Below are 19,875 nucleotides of genomic sequence, written 5' to 3'. Positions count from 1 at the left end.
AAAAGAAAATTTGTTTCAACTTTTTGTAGCCTGACAAAACTTTCAGATCTTTATAATTTGTAGTCTAGTGTAAAGTTCCAAATTTTGAGAAAGGAGACTCCCTTAATGTAGTGGAAACACTATAATGTTGGGATGTCCCCCAGATAACAAGAATTCTGTGATTATATTTTTGGAAGAGCTACCTAAATTTGTGTGTAGTATAACAGATAGGATGTTACTACAGAACATGGAAGACCAGTTCAAACCACAGTGTTAAAATTGCTTTTGAGGGACATGGTCCCAATGGAATGAATGTCAGTAAGGGAATAAAATTTTGAATTAAGATTCTGAAAAACCTACTTCTTTCCTCCATTGCATGATTAGATGATTGTTGTCAGGTGCTGTCAGTTGATTTTTCACCTCCTAATTAATTACCCCATGTGACAAAGTAGAATTGCCCCATAGGGTTTTCTAGGCTGTAATGTTTATGAGAGCAGATCATGAGGTCTTTTTCCCTCAGAATCACTGGGTGAATTTGAGCCACCAATCCTGAAGTTAGTAGCTGAGCAACTGTTGTGCCTCTAGGGCTCCTTGATTAGATGTTTAGGAAGTTAAAAAAACTTGAGAAAAATTCTGAGAATTTTTTTAGAATCAAGATTAATTTAGATGAATTTTAGTAAGTGAAGCTGTAAATGACTTTATTAAGGCTTAAGTCTTCCTGTTTATAAGGTTTATTTCTGTTACACTTTGAGTTTCTTTAGGTTAGCATTTTTTAATAAATTTTTTCTGAACATTTGAAATGAATCTTCTTTCATTCCCAGATTAGAAATGTTTAGGACAATATGTTAACAGGTCTTTTGGAATTTTGTATTGATGTGGTATTTTACTTACCTCTCTTTCAGAAGTTATTAAAAGAACTACTCCTTTGTTATTCACTTTGTTAAACTAAAACATTGTCACACATTTGTAATAATAGTAACATGTATCTTGATGATACCATATGGTTGCATTCCTAAAGGTTATATAAGACTGCTACCATATTGACTGCACTACCTATCAAGAGTGTCTGAATGTGTTGAGGACCTTAGACACTGAGTATAGTAGACCAGAGAAGTTAAATGACTGGCCCAATCAGCTTGACTAATCTGTTCATTCACAGACTGCTCCATTCTGTTCCTGTAGCAATGGCTACAGAGTAGCTACATGGTATAGGTTGACAGCTTTTTCAAAAATGAAGAATTACCCATTAACTCTTCTGGACTGTATCAGTGATTTTTAGACTTGTGTTTTTAGCAGTGGAATCCTCCAAACAAAACCATTTTTGGAAGTCTAAAATGTAAAGCCAGTAAAAGAGGGAACTGTTCTGGGGAAAGAGGTGAACAGACTAGACCCAGGGATCAGCTGTCCTTGCTGCTTTCTGTCTCTCCTCTTATCCCCAGAGCAGTTCCTGAGGCCCTTCCAAAAAGCACATATTGAAATTATTTCTGTCCTAGATAATATTGAAGGTCCTTTAAAAAAAAAAAAATCCAATCTTTACCTTAAATGGTTTGAAATAGACTCGTGAAATTAAGGGAACATATTAAGGGTGTAAGTTTCCAGTTTTTCTCACATAGCTGTGCTGATTTTAATTTATAAACTGTATTGCTGAATTTCTTTTTTAAAATTTTTTATAAGCTCTTGATGCTTCCCCACACACATTATCTTTCCTATAATTCAGTGATACATATTTTCCTAGGTCCTATTTCTGCCTTTAGCACATTACCTTTTTCTGTCACTTCATCGCCACAGACTTGGCCATGAAGTTCTCCTACATAAATTACAAAGAAACTTTGATCTCTAATACTGAGTAGTAGGATTCAACTTAAAGAAGTATGAATTTAGTTATTCCTTGAAATGGCTATACTTACCTGATTAATTTAAATATTACTTAGGATTACTTAGGTTCTTTATTCTTTTTATAATTTACCTTGCTTCAGATAATTATTAGTATTGCTTTTTTGTTTAATTAACCATTAAAAGTAATTTAATAACCCATTTGTCTGAAGAATACACTTCTGGCAATCTCAACCACTGAGAGCATAGCAGTGAATTTTGAAATAATGGGGAACTAATAGGAGCTCTGGTAGCATAGTGGCTAAGACACTTGCCTGCTAACCAGACGGCTGGCGGTTCAAACCCACCAGCCACTCCTCGGAAGGAAGGTTGGGCAATCCTACTTCCGTAGTGATACTGCCTCGGAAACCCAAGGAGGGGTCGCTATGAGTCGGGGCCCACTCGACGGCACATAACAACAACAATAGGAGCTCTGGTGGCGTAGTGCCTAAGGCATTGAACTTTTAACCAGAAGGCCACCAGCCACTCCTTGGAAGGAAGGTTGGGCAATCTACTTCCGCAGTGATAACGCCTCAGAAACCGAAGGAGTGGTCTATGAGTCAACGGCAGTGAGTTTGGTTTTGGTTTGGAATCTTTGAGTAGTGGCAAGGAAAGTAACAGTTAAAAATACTATCTAAGGAGGACATGAAGCCAACTACATTTGGGTTCATTATTTGAAACAGTTTTGTCTGGATACTTAAATGAGATCTAGAACCTTTACTAGTGAACACGAGAGAATCAAAGTATTTATTAGACACTACACATGAGGTCACCATGAGTAAGAATCAGCACCACCACCTCCACGCTGCACTGGCGAATATGTTTGGTTCTCATAACATGGTGGTACAGCTATTTTAATTATTGACCAAGGAATGGGACTTCCCTTGAAAAATTGGAACCTCCAGCAGTATATGAAAATGAAAAATATTTGGTGTATAAATAGATTGTTTCACTCATTTGTAGTCCTGCCTGGTGCTTGTTGGCATTTGAGTTTGCATTACGTGAAATAGATAAATGTGGATACTTATTTGCTGGTTAATGAAAATGAATGTTGCTCAGAAAAAAGTAGTAGTGATTTATACTTACATAGAGGGCCATTAGTATCAGCAGCAATATCTGTTCAATGCTTAGATGAAATTAACTTATCACACAATTTGTTTTATTATCTATATGTATATTTTAATACTATAGAGGAATTAGATAATAGCTGCTTAAAATAGTTTAAAGGCTTTGGTTTATATATACAGTTAATGATTAATAGTATCTGCTTCTCCTTAATTATTCCTGCTCTTGGATGAAAATGATCTTCAATAACATTGACTTTATTATCTGAGTTTATAAATTCAGACATTTAAGCAGTGGTTTTCAAACATTTTAGTAGGGAAATTCTTTTCAAACATTCTTACAATGATAATGGCAAAGATTTCCTCTGGTAGATGTCATACTTAATCACTTAGAATTGTGCTGTACACTATGTTTGCTGCTAATCACGTGTAGCTATTAAAATTTAATTAGATTAAAATAGTTAAGATTCAGTTGCTCAGTCACACTAGCCACATCACAATTGCTTTAGTAGCCACGTGACAAGTTGCTACTGTATTGGACAGCATAGATAAAGAACATTTCCATTATTATATAAAGTGCTGCTTAAGAGTGTAAACATGAGTCAGGATAACTGTGTTCAAATTCTGTTACATACTATTATTTACTTAGTATTGATGGAAATAGGAGCTCTGGTAGCACAGTGCCTAAGGCATTTGACTGATAACCAGAAGGTTGGTGGTTCAAACCCACCAGCCACTCCTCGGAAGGAAGATGGGGCAATCTACTTCCATAGTGATACCGCCTCAGAAACCCAAGGAGGGGTCGCTATGAGTCGGGGCTGATTTGACGGCATATAACAACAACAACAAAGTACTTAGAAATATTGTCTAGTACATACTGCTGTTGTTGTGTTGTTGGAACTCCCATTGCACTTCCTCGGCACTTGAGTTCAGAAGAAAACAGTATGAAAATAACCAATTTCCAAGATAATTAATTAATTGGAATTTTACATTGTGCCTAGCAAATGAAGTAATTTATGGTTTTTATAGCTTACTTAAAAATACTTTGTTTTTCTCTAGCGAGTTGAAGAATTTCTCAGCAAAGATATCAGTTATCTTATTTCAAATAAAAAGGAAGCTAAATTTGTACAAACTTTGGGTCGAGTTTCTCCTGTACCAAGTCCAGAATCTGCGTATACTGCAGAAACCACTTCACCTCATCCTAGTCATGATGGAAGCTCATTTAAATCTCCAGACTCTGTAAGTATCTTAAATATGCATTTTAGATTCTCCGAAAGACTACAGTTTGAGGATCTCTTGATTTTTAAGAGCAGGCTGGTAGCAGAGTTAATTTGGGGAGACTCAACAGCACATAACAACAACAATATCTATACCATCATTGTTTTCTAATCTTTAATAAGGTTGGTGTCTTGTAGAATGGTAAATATTTGCTAATATTGCTTGTGTAGTCATACAAATGTAGTGCTAGAGGTACTCACACATCTACATCAAGAACTTTGGAAGACATTTACTTGACCAAGTAACTGGAGGAGATCCATATTCATAGCCATTCCAAAGAAAAGTGATCCAACAGAATGTGAAAATTATCGAGCAGTATCATTAATACCACACACAAGTAAAATTTTGCTGAAGATAATTAAAAAATGGTTGCAGCAATACATTGATAGTAACTGCCAAAAATTCAAGCTACATTCAGAAAAGGACATGGAATGAGGGGTATCATTGTTGATACCAGGTGAAATCTTGGTTGAAAGAAGACATCTTACTAGCAAGATGTTTACCTGTGTTTAATTGGCTATGCAAAGACATTCAACTCTCTGTATCATACCAAATTATGAATAACATTGTGAAGAATGGGAATGCTGGAACACTTGATTGTGCCCATGTGGAACCTGTACGAAGACCAAGGGGCAGATTATTCAGATAGAACAAGGGATACTTAAGGTTTAAAATCAGGAAAGGTGTAGATAAGGCTTGTATCCTTTCACCATACTTATTCAGTATGTACATTGAGCAAATAATCTGAGACGCTGGTCTATATGTATGAGAACATGGCATCACAAATTGGAGAAAGACTCATTAACAATTTGTGAAACGCAGATTACACAAACTTACTTCCTGAAAGTAAAGAAGACTTGAAACATTTACTGATGAAGAACAAAGACTACAGCTTTTGGTATGGATTACACTTCAACAAGAAAACAGAAATCCTCATAACTGAACCAATAAACAACATCATGATAAATGGAGAAAAGATTGAAGTTGTCAAGGATTTCATTTTACTTGGTTCCGTGTCAATGCCCATGGAAGCAAGCAGTCAAGAAATCAAACAACATAGTACATTGGGCAAATCTGCTGCAAAAGACCTCTTTTTAAAGAGTGAAAGAGGAAAAGTGTCACTTTGAAGAGTAAGGTGCACCTAACTTAAGCCAGTGGTATTTTCAATAGCCTCATTTGACTGCTAACCAGAGGCCTGGTGGTTCAAACCTACTAGGCACTCCTCGGAAGGAAGGTTGGTCAATCTATTCCCGTAGTGATAGTACCTCAGAAACCTAAGGAGGGGTCACTATGAGTCAGGTCCCACTCCATGGCAGTGTGTTTGGTTTTTTTTGTTCTTTCATATGCATGTGAAAGGTGGACAATGAATAAGGAAGACCAAAGAAGAATGGATGCCTTTGAATTGTGGTGTTGTCAAAGAATATTAAATGTTCCATGGACTGCCTGAAGAATGAACAGAACTGCCTTGGAAGAAGTGCCAGAGTGCTCCTTAGAGAAGTAAGGATGGCGAGACTTCGTCTGACTTTGAACATGTTATCAGGAAGGACCAGACCCTGGAGAAAGACATGCTTGGTAAAGTAGAGGGTCATTGAAAAAGAGGAAGACCCTCAACAAGATGGATTAACAAAATGACTGCAACAATGGGCCCAATATAGCAACAATTGTGAGGCTGGCATAGGACTTGGCACTGTGTTGCTCTGTTGTACATAAGGTTGATGTGAGTCGGATCTGACTTGATGACCCCTAGCAACAAATCTGTGCAATATTCTGTATGCACCTAGTGATGTCTATTAATTTTTAGACCAACCTACAACTAAAAAGTAACACCAGGTCATTGTTTGAAAGAAGAAACAGAAACTTTATTGTTTTACGGGGGGTGGGGGTGGTGAGTAAACTGTGGGGCATGGGCCAAATTTAGCCCACTTGTGCAGCCTGCAAGCTAAGCATGGGTTTTACATTTTCAAATGGTTGTAGGGAAAAAAACAATTTTACAGAAATTATATGAACTTCAGATTTCATTGTCCATAAATAAAATCCTGTTGGAACACAGCCAGCCACATCTATTCATTTATGTATTATCTATGGGTAGTGTAAACATAGAATTGAACAGTGTTTACAGAGACCTTATGGTCTATAAAATGTATAACGTGTATCTATCTGACGCCTTACAGAAAGTGTTTGCCAACCCCTGTTCTAAAATTCCTGACACTATATCCTTCCCACTCCATTGCCAACATGTTGCAAGATAATGGAAGGATAAATTAAATTTACCCATTGGGGTGTGCGCAGGGCAAAAGATTAAGAGATTAAATGTTCATTAATTTCTCTCCTTTCAGATTGAAATGTCATTGTGATTTAAAGTATCATTCTCAATTTATACATAATAGCCATTTGAGAAGCAGGGAAAATGAGAAGGAAACAGGTAGAAGAAATGAGTTAAAATAAGTGAAATCACTTGAAAATAGAAAGAAAAAGGCCAGAGAGGGAGAAAAGACTGAGGACGGTGCATGTAGCATTTCACTGAATAATTTTTTGGAGCAAAGAGGCTTTATACCAATAACTTTGTAAAAATTAAAATACCTTATAAAAATGCTGTCTAATGTTTAGCTGTTCAAATATTAAACCTTCAATTTGCAAGTAGTCTAAAATGTAAAGTGACTAGAATTAATTTGTTGTTGTTATGTGCCGTCAAGTGGGACCCAACTCATAGTGACCCCACCTTGGGTTTCTGAGGCAGTATCACTACGGAAGTAGTTTGCCCCATCTTCTTTCCGAGTAGTGGCTGGTGGGTTTGAACTGCCAGCCTTCTGGTTAGCAGTCAAATGCCTTAGGCACTACGCTATTAATTATAGGTACAAAATTCCATTGTAACTTTGGTATTTTCTTTTTCATGTAGAATAGAATTTACTATGAAATTGGTCTCTTGGTGACTATTCAGTTGAGTTTAGTTGTGCTAAAGAAAAATGATGAAGCAAAACATTTTAATGTTGTTGTTGTTATGTGCCATCGAGTCGGACCCGACTCATAGCGACCCCTCCTTGGGTTTCCGAGGCAGTATCACTATGGGAGTAGATTGCCCCATCTTCCTTCTGAGGAGTGGCTGGTGGGTTTGAACCGCCAGTCTTCTGGTTAGCAGTCAAGTGCCTTAGGCACTATGCTATCAGAGCTCTAAACATTTTAATAGGAGATCTTATTATATACACCTTAAAGAAATACTTTTCTCTATATATTTATTACATTGATAGATACTAAGTCTTGTAGAAATAAAATGTATCTATATACTTTAGCTAATTTATCTTTTTAATCTGTTCTCCAATGAAGTACTGTAATTTTTTTTTAATTTATTGTTGGTCTTTTTATAGGTGTGTTTAAGCAGAGGAAAATTACTAGTTGAAAAAGCTATCAAGGACCATGTGAGTTGACACTTAAAAACTTTGCAGTGCATATTTTGCTATTAAAAGTTCGAGTGGAAATAAGATGTTCTTGAAAACTTCCATTCCTCATTTTATATGAAAAACCTGAACTTTGATGGGGAAGCATCTCCATCTTGTGGCTTTATAAAATATTGCAGGTGACTTCTGAAGCTGCTTGTGTTTTTGTATTTTCAAATGAAATAATTTCTTAAACTTGCCCTATGATGAGCATTAAATTATTGAGAACATGACATTATATTAAGCAGGATTGATTTTAGAAGTTCTGAAAGAAAAATATTTAATGTGCTTCTTACTGCAACTTTATAGGTTCTGCTCTGAATAACAGCCTCTGTGAAGTTAAGGATCAAAATTTTTTTTTTTTTTTTTTTAAATACCTCACTTAAAATAGTGATTTTGTAGCCGTATCCTCAAAGTTTATTTTATTTTTTTACAGGATTTTGTTTCTTCAAATAGTATATTATCAAATGCCTTGTCATGGGGAGTAAAAATTCTTCATATTGATGGTAAGGATTTCATCTTTTTTTTTTTTGACGATATTTGTTATAAGTATCCATCTCTTCCTTGGTTCCTTATCTTAGTGATAATTCTAATAGCAAGGGATACTTGTAATGATAATTTCTATACCTAATTTACAACTATAAGAGAATAACAGTGTTTAACTCGCCAAGGTGAAAATGCTAATCTTAAATTCTTTTTTCTTTTAATAAAGACATTAGATACTACATTGAGCAAAAGAAAAAAGAGTTGTATTTACTCAAGAAGTCAAGTGCTTCCATGAGAGATGTGGTATGTCTTTCCTTAATTTTTAAGCTAATTTTTTAAAAAAAAATCCCCACTAGTTGTAAGGCTATTAGTTTTATTTGAAGTAAGTAAAATACTAATTTTAAATGGATTGTGAAAGGCTATGTACATGTATTGTAAATCCCATAGCAACCACTAAGCAAAACAAATCAACCAAATAGAGAAAAAACAGATGTAGGCAAATAATCCAAAAAAAAGCAGGAAAATGGAAGACAAAAACACAATAGGGATCAACAGAAATTTAACAGTGAATTGGTAGGTCTAAGTCCAAGCATATCAATAATTGCATTAAGTATAAATCAATTAAACATACCAATGGAAGGACAGAGATTGCCAGACTTCAGACAATCAAATACTGTCTACAATAAACTCATTTTAATAAAAAGACTAAATATGGTAAAGGTAGAAAGTTGTAAAAAGATTTACTATGCCAGCATTAATCAAAAGAAAGCTGGATTGGCTATCTTAGTATCAAAGTAGACCTCAGAATAAGGAATATTATTAGGTACTGAGAGGGACCTTACACAATGGTAAAAGAGTCAGTTCACCAAGAAGATACCAGAATACAAAATTTATACACACCAAACTGCAATCTTCAAAGCACATGAATCAAAAACTGATAGAACTTAAAGGAAAAATAGACAAATCCAGAAATATACCCATAAAAACTCGCTGCCATCAAGTCAACTCTGACTCATAGTGGCCCTCATTGGGTTTCTTAGGGTGTAAATCCCTACAGAAGTAGATTGCCCCATCTTCCTTTCATAGAGTGGCTGGTGGGTTTGAGCTACCAACCTTCTGGTTAGCAGGCAAATGCCTTTGGCACTGTGCCAACTGAACTCCTTTATACGTATGTATATAGTCCTTAAAACCCACAGCCATAGAGTCAGTTCTGACTTACAGTGATGTTATGTGTAGAACAGCCTCATAGGGTTTCCAGGACTGTAAATCTTTACAGAAACTGCCTCATCTCTCTGCAGAGCCACTGGTGGGTTCATTATATCAACCTTTAGGGTTACCAACCAAATGTGTTAATCCATTGTGCCACCAAAACTCCTTATATGTAGCATAGAAAATTTTGCTTTTGAAAATCAGCTCAACCAAAGAATGTATATGGTAGTTTAATTTCTTTGGTTGGGTTGATTTTAAAAAACAAAAATTCCCCCCCCCCCCAATAAAAGTTAATCACTGGTTATATAGCATTTTTCCTATGTAATAGTTTATATCTTGATACAAATTGCAGTTGTTTGTTAGACATTGTGCTTCCAAACCCAGTATTTTCACTGCTTTTTTTTTTTTTTTTTTTTTTTTCCGAAAGGGGAAAAGAGTTTATACTCAGAAAACAAGATGTAAGTATTTTAATATCCTTAAGCCTATTTGGTTTGCTTTTAGAAAATGGAACAGTTCCTAGAAATCATATACAAAATCATGTAAAGAAACTTTGGAAGTGATTTATTCAGAGGTTCTTAACCTTGTTCTCTGTAACATGGATGCCCCTTGTGGCAGTCAGGTGAATCTTGTGGACCCCTCTTCAGATTAATGTTTTAAAAAGCATAAAATGAAATTGTTGAGTTACCAGGATAATAAATTATTAAAATACAGTTTAAAATATTTTTTAGTTACTATAGAATATAAATACATATTACATTAAAAGCAAATTCTAGCAGTGATTGTAATTATTATTGTAATTTTAAAGTGATGAGTGTATTGATGCTTTGAGATATTTGCAATAATGAATACGATATAAAAGTATCTGCTATTTCTGTTGGTATCAAAGTTACATGTACTGCTAATGCTAATGTGATTTGTTATTTGTAGTTGTAGGAGATGTTAAATTTCAGTTAGAGGCTAGTGAAAATAAAGGTGGAATTTTTTTCCAGCTTAAGTTAATAGATCCTCCTGAATTCTTTGGGACTCCATTCAATTTAAGAATTTCAGTATTAAACAGAGCTTTTGTCATTTTGGAAATGAGTGATATTGTAAAACACTTCCCATGAGGCTTAAAATTTTGAAATGTATATTTACTTTTTCTTAATTAGAGTTTTTATAAAAATTAAATAAGAATATTGTGTTTACAAGTAGTTAATACCTTTTTTTGTAATTTTTTAAGCAGGTAGACTCAAAAAGCCTTTTGTAAAGGTGGAGGATATGTGCCAGTAAGTACTAAGTCTCATCTGTGTGATTTAAGTACAATACTAAGAGGGAAACTCTAGTAACGAAGGTTGGGCAATCTACTTCCTTAGTGATTCTGCCTCGGAAACCCAAGGAGGGGTTGTTGCTATGAGTCGGGTCCGACTCCATGGCACATAACAACAACAACAACAAGCCATTGAGTCTTATCCGACTCATAGCGACCCCTCCTTGGGTTTTCAAGGCAGTATCACGACGGAAGTAGATTGCCCTGTCTTCCTTCCAAGAAGTGGCTGGTGGGGTTGAACTGCCAGCCTTCCGGTTAGCAGTCAAGTGCCTTAGGTGTTATGCCACCATAGCTCCTACTGAAAGGGAAACGCTACTAACTAATTAAAATAGTTTATAAAGATACCTAACTTACTGATAGGTACATACTACTAGGTATTTTTCTGCTGGATTTATATTAATGTGTGTGTGGCACAAGTTACAGAACATTGTTACTGTTAGGTGCCGTCCAGTTGGCTTCAGCTCATAGCAACTGAAACACTGCCTGGTCCTGTGCCAGCCTCAAAGTCCTTGCTATATCTAAGCCCATTTTTGTAGCCACTGTCTCAAACCATCTCGTTGAGGGCCGTCCCCTTTTTCGCTGACCCTCCACTTTACCAATCATGAAATCCTTCTGCAGGGACTGTTACCTTCTGAGAAAATGACCAAGGTGTGTAAGATGAAGTCTGGCCATTCTCGCTTCCAATAAGCATTCATTCTGGCTGTATTTCTTCCAGGACAGATTTGTTCATTCTTCTGGAAGTCCATGGGACTTTCAGTATTCTTCGCCAACACCTTAATTCAAAAACATCAACTCTTCTTAGGTCTTCTTACTCGTTGTCCAGCTTTCACATGTAATTAGGCTGTTGAAAGTACCATGGCTTGGCTTAGGGGAGCACCTTGGTCTTCAAAGACACATCTTTGTTCTTCAGCACTTTAAAGAGATCTTTTGCAGCAGATTTGCCAGTGCAACACAACGTTTGATTTCTTGACTGCTGCTTCCGATGGTGTTGATTGTGGATTCAAGTAATACGAAATCTTTGACAACTTCAATTTTTCCTCCCTTTATTGTGATGCTGCTTACTGGTCTACTTGTGAGATTTTTGTTTTCTTTATGTTGAGGTGTAGTCCACATTGCAGACTATAGTCTTTAATCTTTACCAGTAAATGCTTCAATCATCATCTTCACTTTTTCAGCAACCATTTGTGTTGTCTGCGTATCACAGGTTGTTAATGAGTGGTCCTCTTATCTTGATGCTACCCACATTGTTCATATCATCCAGCTTCATGGATTATCTGTTCTGCATACAGTTTGAATAAGTGTGGTGACAGGATACAACCCTGGCACACTCCCTTCCTGATTTTAAACCATGCAGTATCCCCTTGTTCTGTTCGGATGACAGCCTTCTGATCTTTGTACAGGTTCCTCATGAGCACAATTAAGTATTCTAGAATTCCCATTCTTCTTAATGTTATCCATAATTTGTAACAGTCCACACACATACTTTTGCATAGTCAATAAAACGAAGTAAACATCTTTCTGGTATTTTTGCTTTCAGCCAAGATCCATCTGAATCTGCTATCACATTCCTCGTTCCAAATCCTCTGCTGAATTCAGCTTGTACTTCTGGAAGTTCTCTGTCAGTATACTGCTGTAACTGTTTTTGAATTATTGTCAGTAAAATTTTATCTGTGTGTAACATTAATGATAGGAGCTCTGGTAGCATAGTGCCTAAGACACTTGACTGCTAACCAGAAGGCTGGCAGTTCAAACCCACCAGCCACTCCTCAGAAGGAAGATGAGGCAATCTACTTCCATAGTAATACTGCATACATAGTAATACATAGAAACCCAAGGAGGGGTCACTATGAATTGGGTCCGAATCAACGGCACATAACAACAACAACAATATTAATGATTTTGTGCAATAATTTCCACATTCTGTTAGATCACCTTTCCTTAGAATGGGCACAAATATCAATCTCTTTCAGTCTGTTGGCCAGGTACCTATCTCTTGGCATAGACGGGAAGTGCCTCCAGCACAGCATCTATTCATTGAAACATCTCAGTGGGTGTTCCATCAAATCCTAGAGCCTTGTTTTTCACCACTTCTCAGTGCAGCTTTGACTTCTTCCTTCGGTACCATTGGTTCTTAATCATGTGCCAGCCACCTCAAATAGATGAACATCAACCAGTTATTTTTGGTACAGTGACTCTCTGTATTCCTCCCATCTTTTTTTGATGTTTCCTGCATTGTTCAGTATTTTGCCCATAGAATCCTTTAATGTTGCAACTCAAGGCTTGAATATTTTCTTTATTTCTTTCAGCTTGAGAAATGCTAAGCGTGTTCTTCCCTTTTGGTTTTCTAACAGTAGGTCTTGCGTGTTTCATTATAATAATTGACTTTGTCTTCTGAAGCTGCTCTTTGAAAGTTTCTGTTCAACTCTTTTGTTATTTCTTCCATTTGCTTTAGCTACTCTATTCAGGAATAAGTTTCAGAGTCTCTTCTGACATCCATTTTGATCTTTTCTTCCTTTCCTGTCTTTTTAATGACCTTTTACTTTCTTCATGGATTATATTCTTGATGTAATCCCACAACTCATCTGGTTTTCAGTCATTGGTGTCTAGTGCATCAAATCTGTTCTTCAGATGATCTCTAAATTCAGGAGGGATATATTTAAGGTCTTATTTTGGATCTTGTGGACTTGTTTTGTCTTCATCTTCACCTTGAACTTACTTGCATATGAGCCATTGATGGTCTGTCCCACAGTCAGTTCCTGGCCTTGTTTTGGTGGAAGATACTGAGTTCTCTATTCCTGCTTTTCACAGATGTAGTTGATTTGGTCCTGTGCATTCCATCAGGCAAGATCCACATGTATAGCTGCTATTTATGTTGTTGAAAAAAGGTATTCACAATGAGTCATTGGTCTTGAAAAACTCTATCATGCAATCTCATGTTATTTCTATCACCCAAGCCATATTTCCCAACTACCAGTGATTCTTCTTTGTTTCCATCTTTCACATTCCAATCGCCAGTAATAATCAATACATTTTGATTGCATGTTTGGTCAATGTCAGACTGCAGAAGTTGGTAGAAATCTCAATTTGCCTTGTCTTCGGCAGTTGCTAAATTAAGGCACTTGATTGCTAACCAGAAGGCTGGTGGTTCAAGCCCACCAGCCACTCTTCGGAAGGAAGGTGGGGCAATCTACTTCCGTAGTGATACTGCCTCAGAAACCCAAGGAGGGGTTGCTGTGATTTGGGTCCAACTCGACAGCATATAACAACAAGTATTAACTGGTCTTCCATGTAGATGTATAGATATTCTGTCACTGACAGCATTGTACTTCAGGACAGATCTTGAAACATTCTTTGTGATGATGAATGCCGTGCCAATCCTCTTCAGTTTGTCATTCCTGGCATAGTAGATCATGGCCAAAATTCAAAATGGCTAAAACCAGTCCATTTCAGCTCACTAGTGCCTAGGATATTGATCTTTATGCATTCAATTTCATCTCTGACAACTTCTAATTTTCTTAGATTCATACTTCATACATTCCAAGTTCTGATTAATAATGGATGTTTGCAGCTGTTTCTTCCCATTTTGAGTCACGTCCAATCAGCAAATGGAGGTTTGGAAAGGTTTACTCTATCCACAACATTAATGTCTGCTCTACTTTGAGGAGGCAGCTCTTCTCCTGTTGTATTTTGAATGTCTTCCAACCTGAGGGGCTCATCTTCTGGCACTATATCAGACAGTGTTTCACTGCTATTCATAAGGTTTTCACTGGCCATTTTGACAAGTCCATGGCCCCTTCCTTCTTCCAAGTCAGGGGATCAAGAAACACATTTAATTTCATTATGATGAAGACAGTATTTGAAATACCGGCTTTAGAGCAGTAATGGAAGCAAGTCATATTTTAGTATTTCTAGTAGCTATTCTCTAGCCAAGGAGCTCTGGTAGTGTAGTTCCTAAAGCATTTGACTGCTAACTAGAAGGTTGGCAGTCAAAACCACGAGCCACTCTGGGGAAGGAAGACTGGGCATTCTACTTCTGTAAAGATTTACTCTTCGGAAACCCAAAGGGGGGCCCTGTGGGTGGGAATGAACTCAATGGCAGTGACTTGGGTTTTTTTTTTTTTTTTAATTTTTTTAAAAATTATTCTGTAGCCAAATGTAGTACTTTACAATTTAGAGATACTGTTTAAAATTGCTCCCATATTTCTTGAGAAAGAGGAATTACTGGGTGCTATTTGGAATAGACCATCAACTGCTCATATGCAAGTTCAACTTGAAGTTGAAGACAATTAAAACAAGTCCACGAGAACCAAATATGATCTTGAATATATCTTTCTGGAATTTAGAAACCATCTAAAGAATAAATTTGATGCATTGAACACCAATGACCAAAAACTAGAGGAATTGTGGGATGACATCAAGAGCATCATCCATGAAGAAAGCAAAAGGTTATTAAAAATACAAGAAAGACAGACCAAAATAGATGTCAGAAGAAACTCTGAAACTTTCCCTTGAGCGAAGAGTAACTAAAGCAAATGGAAGAAATGACGAGATAAAAAAGCTGAACAGATTTCAAAGAGCAGCTCGAGTGGACAAAGCCAATTACTATAATGAAATGTGCAAAGACCTGGAGTTAGAAAAACAGAAGGGAAGAACACGCTCATCATTTCTCAAGCTGAAAGAACTGAGAAAAAACTTAAACCTCGAGTCGCAATATTGAAAGATTCTATGGGCAAAATATCGAATGATGCAGGAAGCATCAAAAGAAAATGGAAGGAATACGCAGAGTCACTGTACCAAAAAGAGCTGGTCGATCTTCATCCATTTCAGGAGGTGGCATATGTTCAAGAACCAATGGTATTGAGGAAAGAGGTCAAAGCTACGCTGAGGGAATTGGTGAGGAGCAAGGCTCCAGGAATTGACACAATACCAATTGGAATGTTTTAACAAACCAATGTTCTGCTGGAGGCACTCACTAGGTTATGCCAAGAGATTTGGAAGACAGCTACTTGGCCACCTGCCTGGAAGAGATCCATATTTGTACCCATTCCAAAGAAAGGTGATCCCACAGAATGCAGAAATTATCAAACAATATCATATATAAGTAAAATCTTACTGAAGATAATTCAAAAACGGTTGCAGCAGTATATTGACAGAGAACTTCCAGAGGTGCGGGCTAGATTCAGAAGAGGATGTGGAACAAGGGATATCATTGCTGATATCACATGGATCTTGGCTCAAAGTAAAGAATACCAGAAAGATGTTTACTTGTGTTTTATTGACTATGCAAAAGCATTTGATTGTGTGGATTGTAACAAACTGTGGATAACATTAAGAAGAATGGGAATTCCAGAACACTTCATTGTACTCAAGAGGAACCTGTACATAGACAGGAGGCTGTCATTCAAACAGAAAAAGGGAATATTGCATGGTTTAAAATCAGGAAGGGAGTGTGTGAGGGTTGTATCCTTTTACCATACTTATTCAGTTTGTATGCTGAAGAAGAGTGTGGCATCAGGATTGGAGGCAAAATCATTAACAACCTGCCATACGCTGGTGATGCAACTTTGCTTGCTGAAAGTGAGGATAACTTGAAGTACTTACTGATGAAGACTGAAGAATAGTCTGCAGTATGGATGGATTACATCTCAATATAAAGAAAACAAAAATCCTCAACACTGGACCTATAAGCAGCATTATGATAAATGGAGAACAGATTAAAATTGTCAAAGAATTCACATTGCTTGGTTCTACAGTTGACATGAATGGAAGCAGCAGTCAGGATATCAGACAACATATAGCACTGGTGTTCTGGTTACCTAATGCCGCTCTGACAGACATATACCACTAATGGAATGACCTTAACAAACAGGAGTTTATTCTTACAATTTGGAGGCTTAAAGTCCAAGTTCAGAGTACCAGGCTCTAGGGGCTAGGTGAAAGCCCCTCAGCTTTGGGCTTCAGCTCTGCCTCCAGCTCCCGGCCCACTGAAGCTAGAGGCATTTCTTCACTCAGCTGCTGGCTGATGAGGCTGAGAAGCCCAAGGTTGACAAGTAAAAAGGCACAGTCCTGATGTTACCAAACCACACAGCAGGCCATTAATTTAAGTCCATTGTAAGTCCCAAGGTCGGCAGAGCATGGCAGGCTGCTGAACAATGACACGGCTACATGCAGGGTCCATGCGTGCCATAAGCTAGAGACAATTCCCAAGGCTTCTCCTTATATACAGGAAGCAGACCATATCCCAAAGATGCTTGTGGTAGATCCCACCATGGAGCTGATTGCCGGTCTCATCATGGGGAATAACTACCACCAGTTGCCCAGCCACTCAACCAGGCTCAGCCAAGTTGACACAAAAACATAACCACCACAACTGGGCAAATTGGCTGTAAAGGACTTCTTTCAAGTGCTGAAGAGCAAAAATGTCTCCTTGAGGACTGAGGTGCACCTGACACAAGTCATGATATTTTCAGTTGCCTCATTTGCGTGGTGAGAGCTGGACAATGAATAAGGAAGACCGAAGAGGAATTGGTGCTTTTGAGCTGTGGTGTTGGCAGAGAATGCTGAACGTACTGTGGACTGCTAAAAGAACTAACAGGTCGGTCCTGGAGGAAGTGCAGCCAGAATGCTTCTTGGAGGTGAGAATGGCCAGAGTTTGTCTCACATACTTTGGTCATGTTGTCAGAAGGGACCATTCCCTGGAAAAGGATGTCCTGCTTGGTAAGGTGGAGGGTTGACGAAAGAGGGGAAGGCCCTCAACGAGGTGGATTGACACAGTAATGGCAGCAGTGGGCTCAAGTGTAGCAAAAATCGTGGAGCTGGCTTAAGCCCGGGCAGTGTTTCATTCTGCTTTGCATAGGGTCGCTATGTGACTCGATGGCACCTAACAGCAACAACATTTGGAAATACAGAGGACCCTGGTGGTGGAGTGGTTAAAGCACTTGGTTCCTAACCTACCAGCCACTGTGTATGAGAAAGAAGTAGTAGTATGCTTCTGTGAAGATTCATAGCCTTGGAAACACTATTAGTTAGTTCTGTTCTATCTCGTAGGATTACTGTGAGTTGGAATCTGCTGCATGACAGAGTTTCATTTGCTTTGATTTTAAAATACAAGGAGCCCTGGTGGTGCAATGATTGAATGCTCAGCTGCCAACCAAAAGGTTGGCGGTTTTAAACACTCAGCAGCTCTGTAGGAGGAAGACATGGCAATCTGCTTTTCTAAAAATTACAGAAAAATCTGGTGAAGCACTTCTACTTTGTCACATGGGGTTTCTTTGAGTCAGCATCAACTCGACATCACCCAACAACAGCGATTTGTGAATACAGAATTTGGGTATAGCGTCTAATTTGGTAGTTTTCCAAAACACTGAAAGATATATTTGCAGGATAATCTTAATGAAGACTGTAGATATAAATAAAGTTTGGCACGGGAAAGATAACTTTCTCTTGACTTTTTACCTTCTCATTTAAATGTGTTAAGTATGTGTGGCTAATTATCTTGGGTAGTCACTGAAGAGCCAAAAGTATGTTGAATGCTTCTTTTTATACAGTATGTTACTGTGAACAAAAATGCAATTCAAAATGAGGCCTAGAAATTGATTCTTAGAAGGGAAACCTAACTGATTTCTATTATTTCAGATTCCATGTAAATTAAATGATTCTGAAAAGTATAATTAAAACTTACTTCTATTCACATAGAATCTCATGTATTTGTCTTTTTATTCTTTTAGACTGTATAGGCCATTTTATCTTCAGTTGATCAACATGCCTTTTATAAATTATTCTATCCAGAAGCCTTGCAGTCCATTTGATGTGGATAAAACATCTAGTACACAAAAGCAAACTCAGGTTAAACTAAGGTTGGTTTGAATCTTTCCTTTTAGAAGGACTGTTATTCAAAATATCATTTCAAGTAATTTTTCATGTATTTGTAAGCAAGTATTTAAAATAATACATTTTACACCATGTTGCTGTGTGTGTCTCTGTTCCTAATCGCTATTCTTGTGTCTGTCCTTAATCATTATTCCAGTTAATTTTTGTCCTGTATATTTTCATTGCCCTTATGCAAGATTTGAAATATGCATCTGTTTTCAGTATATCCAATTTAGGCACTTCAGTTAGAGAGAAGGGAAGAGTCTTGAAAATAATGTGTTGTTTCTCTTAAGATAACTGATGTATTCTCCAGGTATCTTTAAAGTTCTTTAGAGAATTTACATTCTTAGTTTGCTGCTTAAAAATATTTATTTGCTAGTAAATCTCTAATCAAATTATTGCATGTTCTATAGATTTATAAAGTATTCCTTATGTTTAGTAATTCTTTTACTATGTATTTCTATTACCAGGATCCAGACAGATGGTGATAAATATGATGGAACCCCAATTAAGCTCCATTTGAAAGAGAAGAAGAAAAAAGGATATTGTGAATGTTGCTTGCAGAAATATGAAGATCTTGAAACTGTAAATGTGATTCATATTTAGGGGATTGATACTTTTAAAACTGAATAGTATTTGGTAGTTAAATTTTAATGTATTTTGATTGTGGTTTACAATTTTATAATTATAAGCTGTTTTTAATTGTGTTTGATAAAAATATTTTATTTTAAATTTTATTGTGCGTTGGGTGCAAATTTACAAAGCAAATTTGTACATTCAGCAGTTTGTGCACATTTGATTTCATGCCCAGATTACCCTCCCCAACCATACAAACTCTCCTCTCCTGTCCCTGTGACTACTCCCTCCCTGAGCCCTTAACTATGCTTTCCTGCTTGTCCAGTTTTCTCTTTCTGTAAATACAGCCACTCTAGTGTCTCATGGCTAATTGCTTTAAGGGGTGCGTCATCCTGGGATAGTTGTTCTGGGCATATAGGTCTTTCTCCTGTTGAGCTAAGAGCCAGTCCATGGGAGTGAGTCCCAAAGGGTAACCTGGAGCCGTAGTATTGTGGGTTCCACCACATTCTGTCCAACCAGTAATTCTAGTCTTTTTTTTTTTTTTCTTTTTTATTGTGATTTGGGTGAAAGTTTACAGAGCAAATTCAGTTTCATACAGCAGTTCACATACACTTGTCTCATGACATTGACTACAGTTTACCCCAATGCAACAGATCCCCTCCCACTTCCTCCCAATAGTTACCTCTTCCTTGTGTCCATACCTCTATGCGCTCCTGCCCCCTGAGCTGTCTCCCTGTGCATAAACAGCCCTTCTTTCTCCCATGATTGTTCTCTCCAAGGAGTGTATCTACCTCAGGTAAATGTT

At 37.2% G+C, this 19,875-nt stretch overlaps 1 protein-coding gene across 1 annotated transcript in view; it reads left to right on the top strand.

Moving 5' to 3' along the window:
* The window catches only part of DBF4 (DBF4 zinc finger), a 40,816-nt gene that overhangs the window by 1,609 nt on the left and 19,332 nt on the right, over positions 1–19,875 (top strand). The window contains exons 3-10 of the mRNA XM_042780812.1: positions 3,975–4,154; positions 7,556–7,606; positions 8,061–8,130; positions 8,337–8,413; positions 9,747–9,777; positions 10,542–10,584; positions 18,353–18,481; positions 18,965–19,079. Coding sequence (XP_042636746.1) covers positions 3,975–4,154; positions 7,556–7,606; positions 8,061–8,130; positions 8,337–8,413; positions 9,747–9,777; positions 10,542–10,584; positions 18,353–18,481; positions 18,965–19,079 — 696 coding nt within the window. The remainder of the gene's footprint in view (positions 1–3,974; positions 4,155–7,555; positions 7,607–8,060; positions 8,131–8,336; positions 8,414–9,746; positions 9,778–10,541; positions 10,585–18,352; positions 18,482–18,964; positions 19,080–19,875) is intronic.

The sequence above is a fragment of the Orycteropus afer genome, unplaced genomic scaffold (genome assembly GCF_000298275.1).
Source record: "Orycteropus afer afer isolate SDZICR_OR568_19922 unplaced genomic scaffold, OryAfe1.0 scaffold00063, whole genome shotgun sequence".
Taxonomy (NCBI): Eukaryota; Metazoa; Chordata; class Mammalia; order Tubulidentata; family Orycteropodidae; genus Orycteropus; species Orycteropus afer.
Note: the sequence above shows the minus strand (reverse complement) of the source record. Positions and strands in the feature narration are given on the sequence as shown.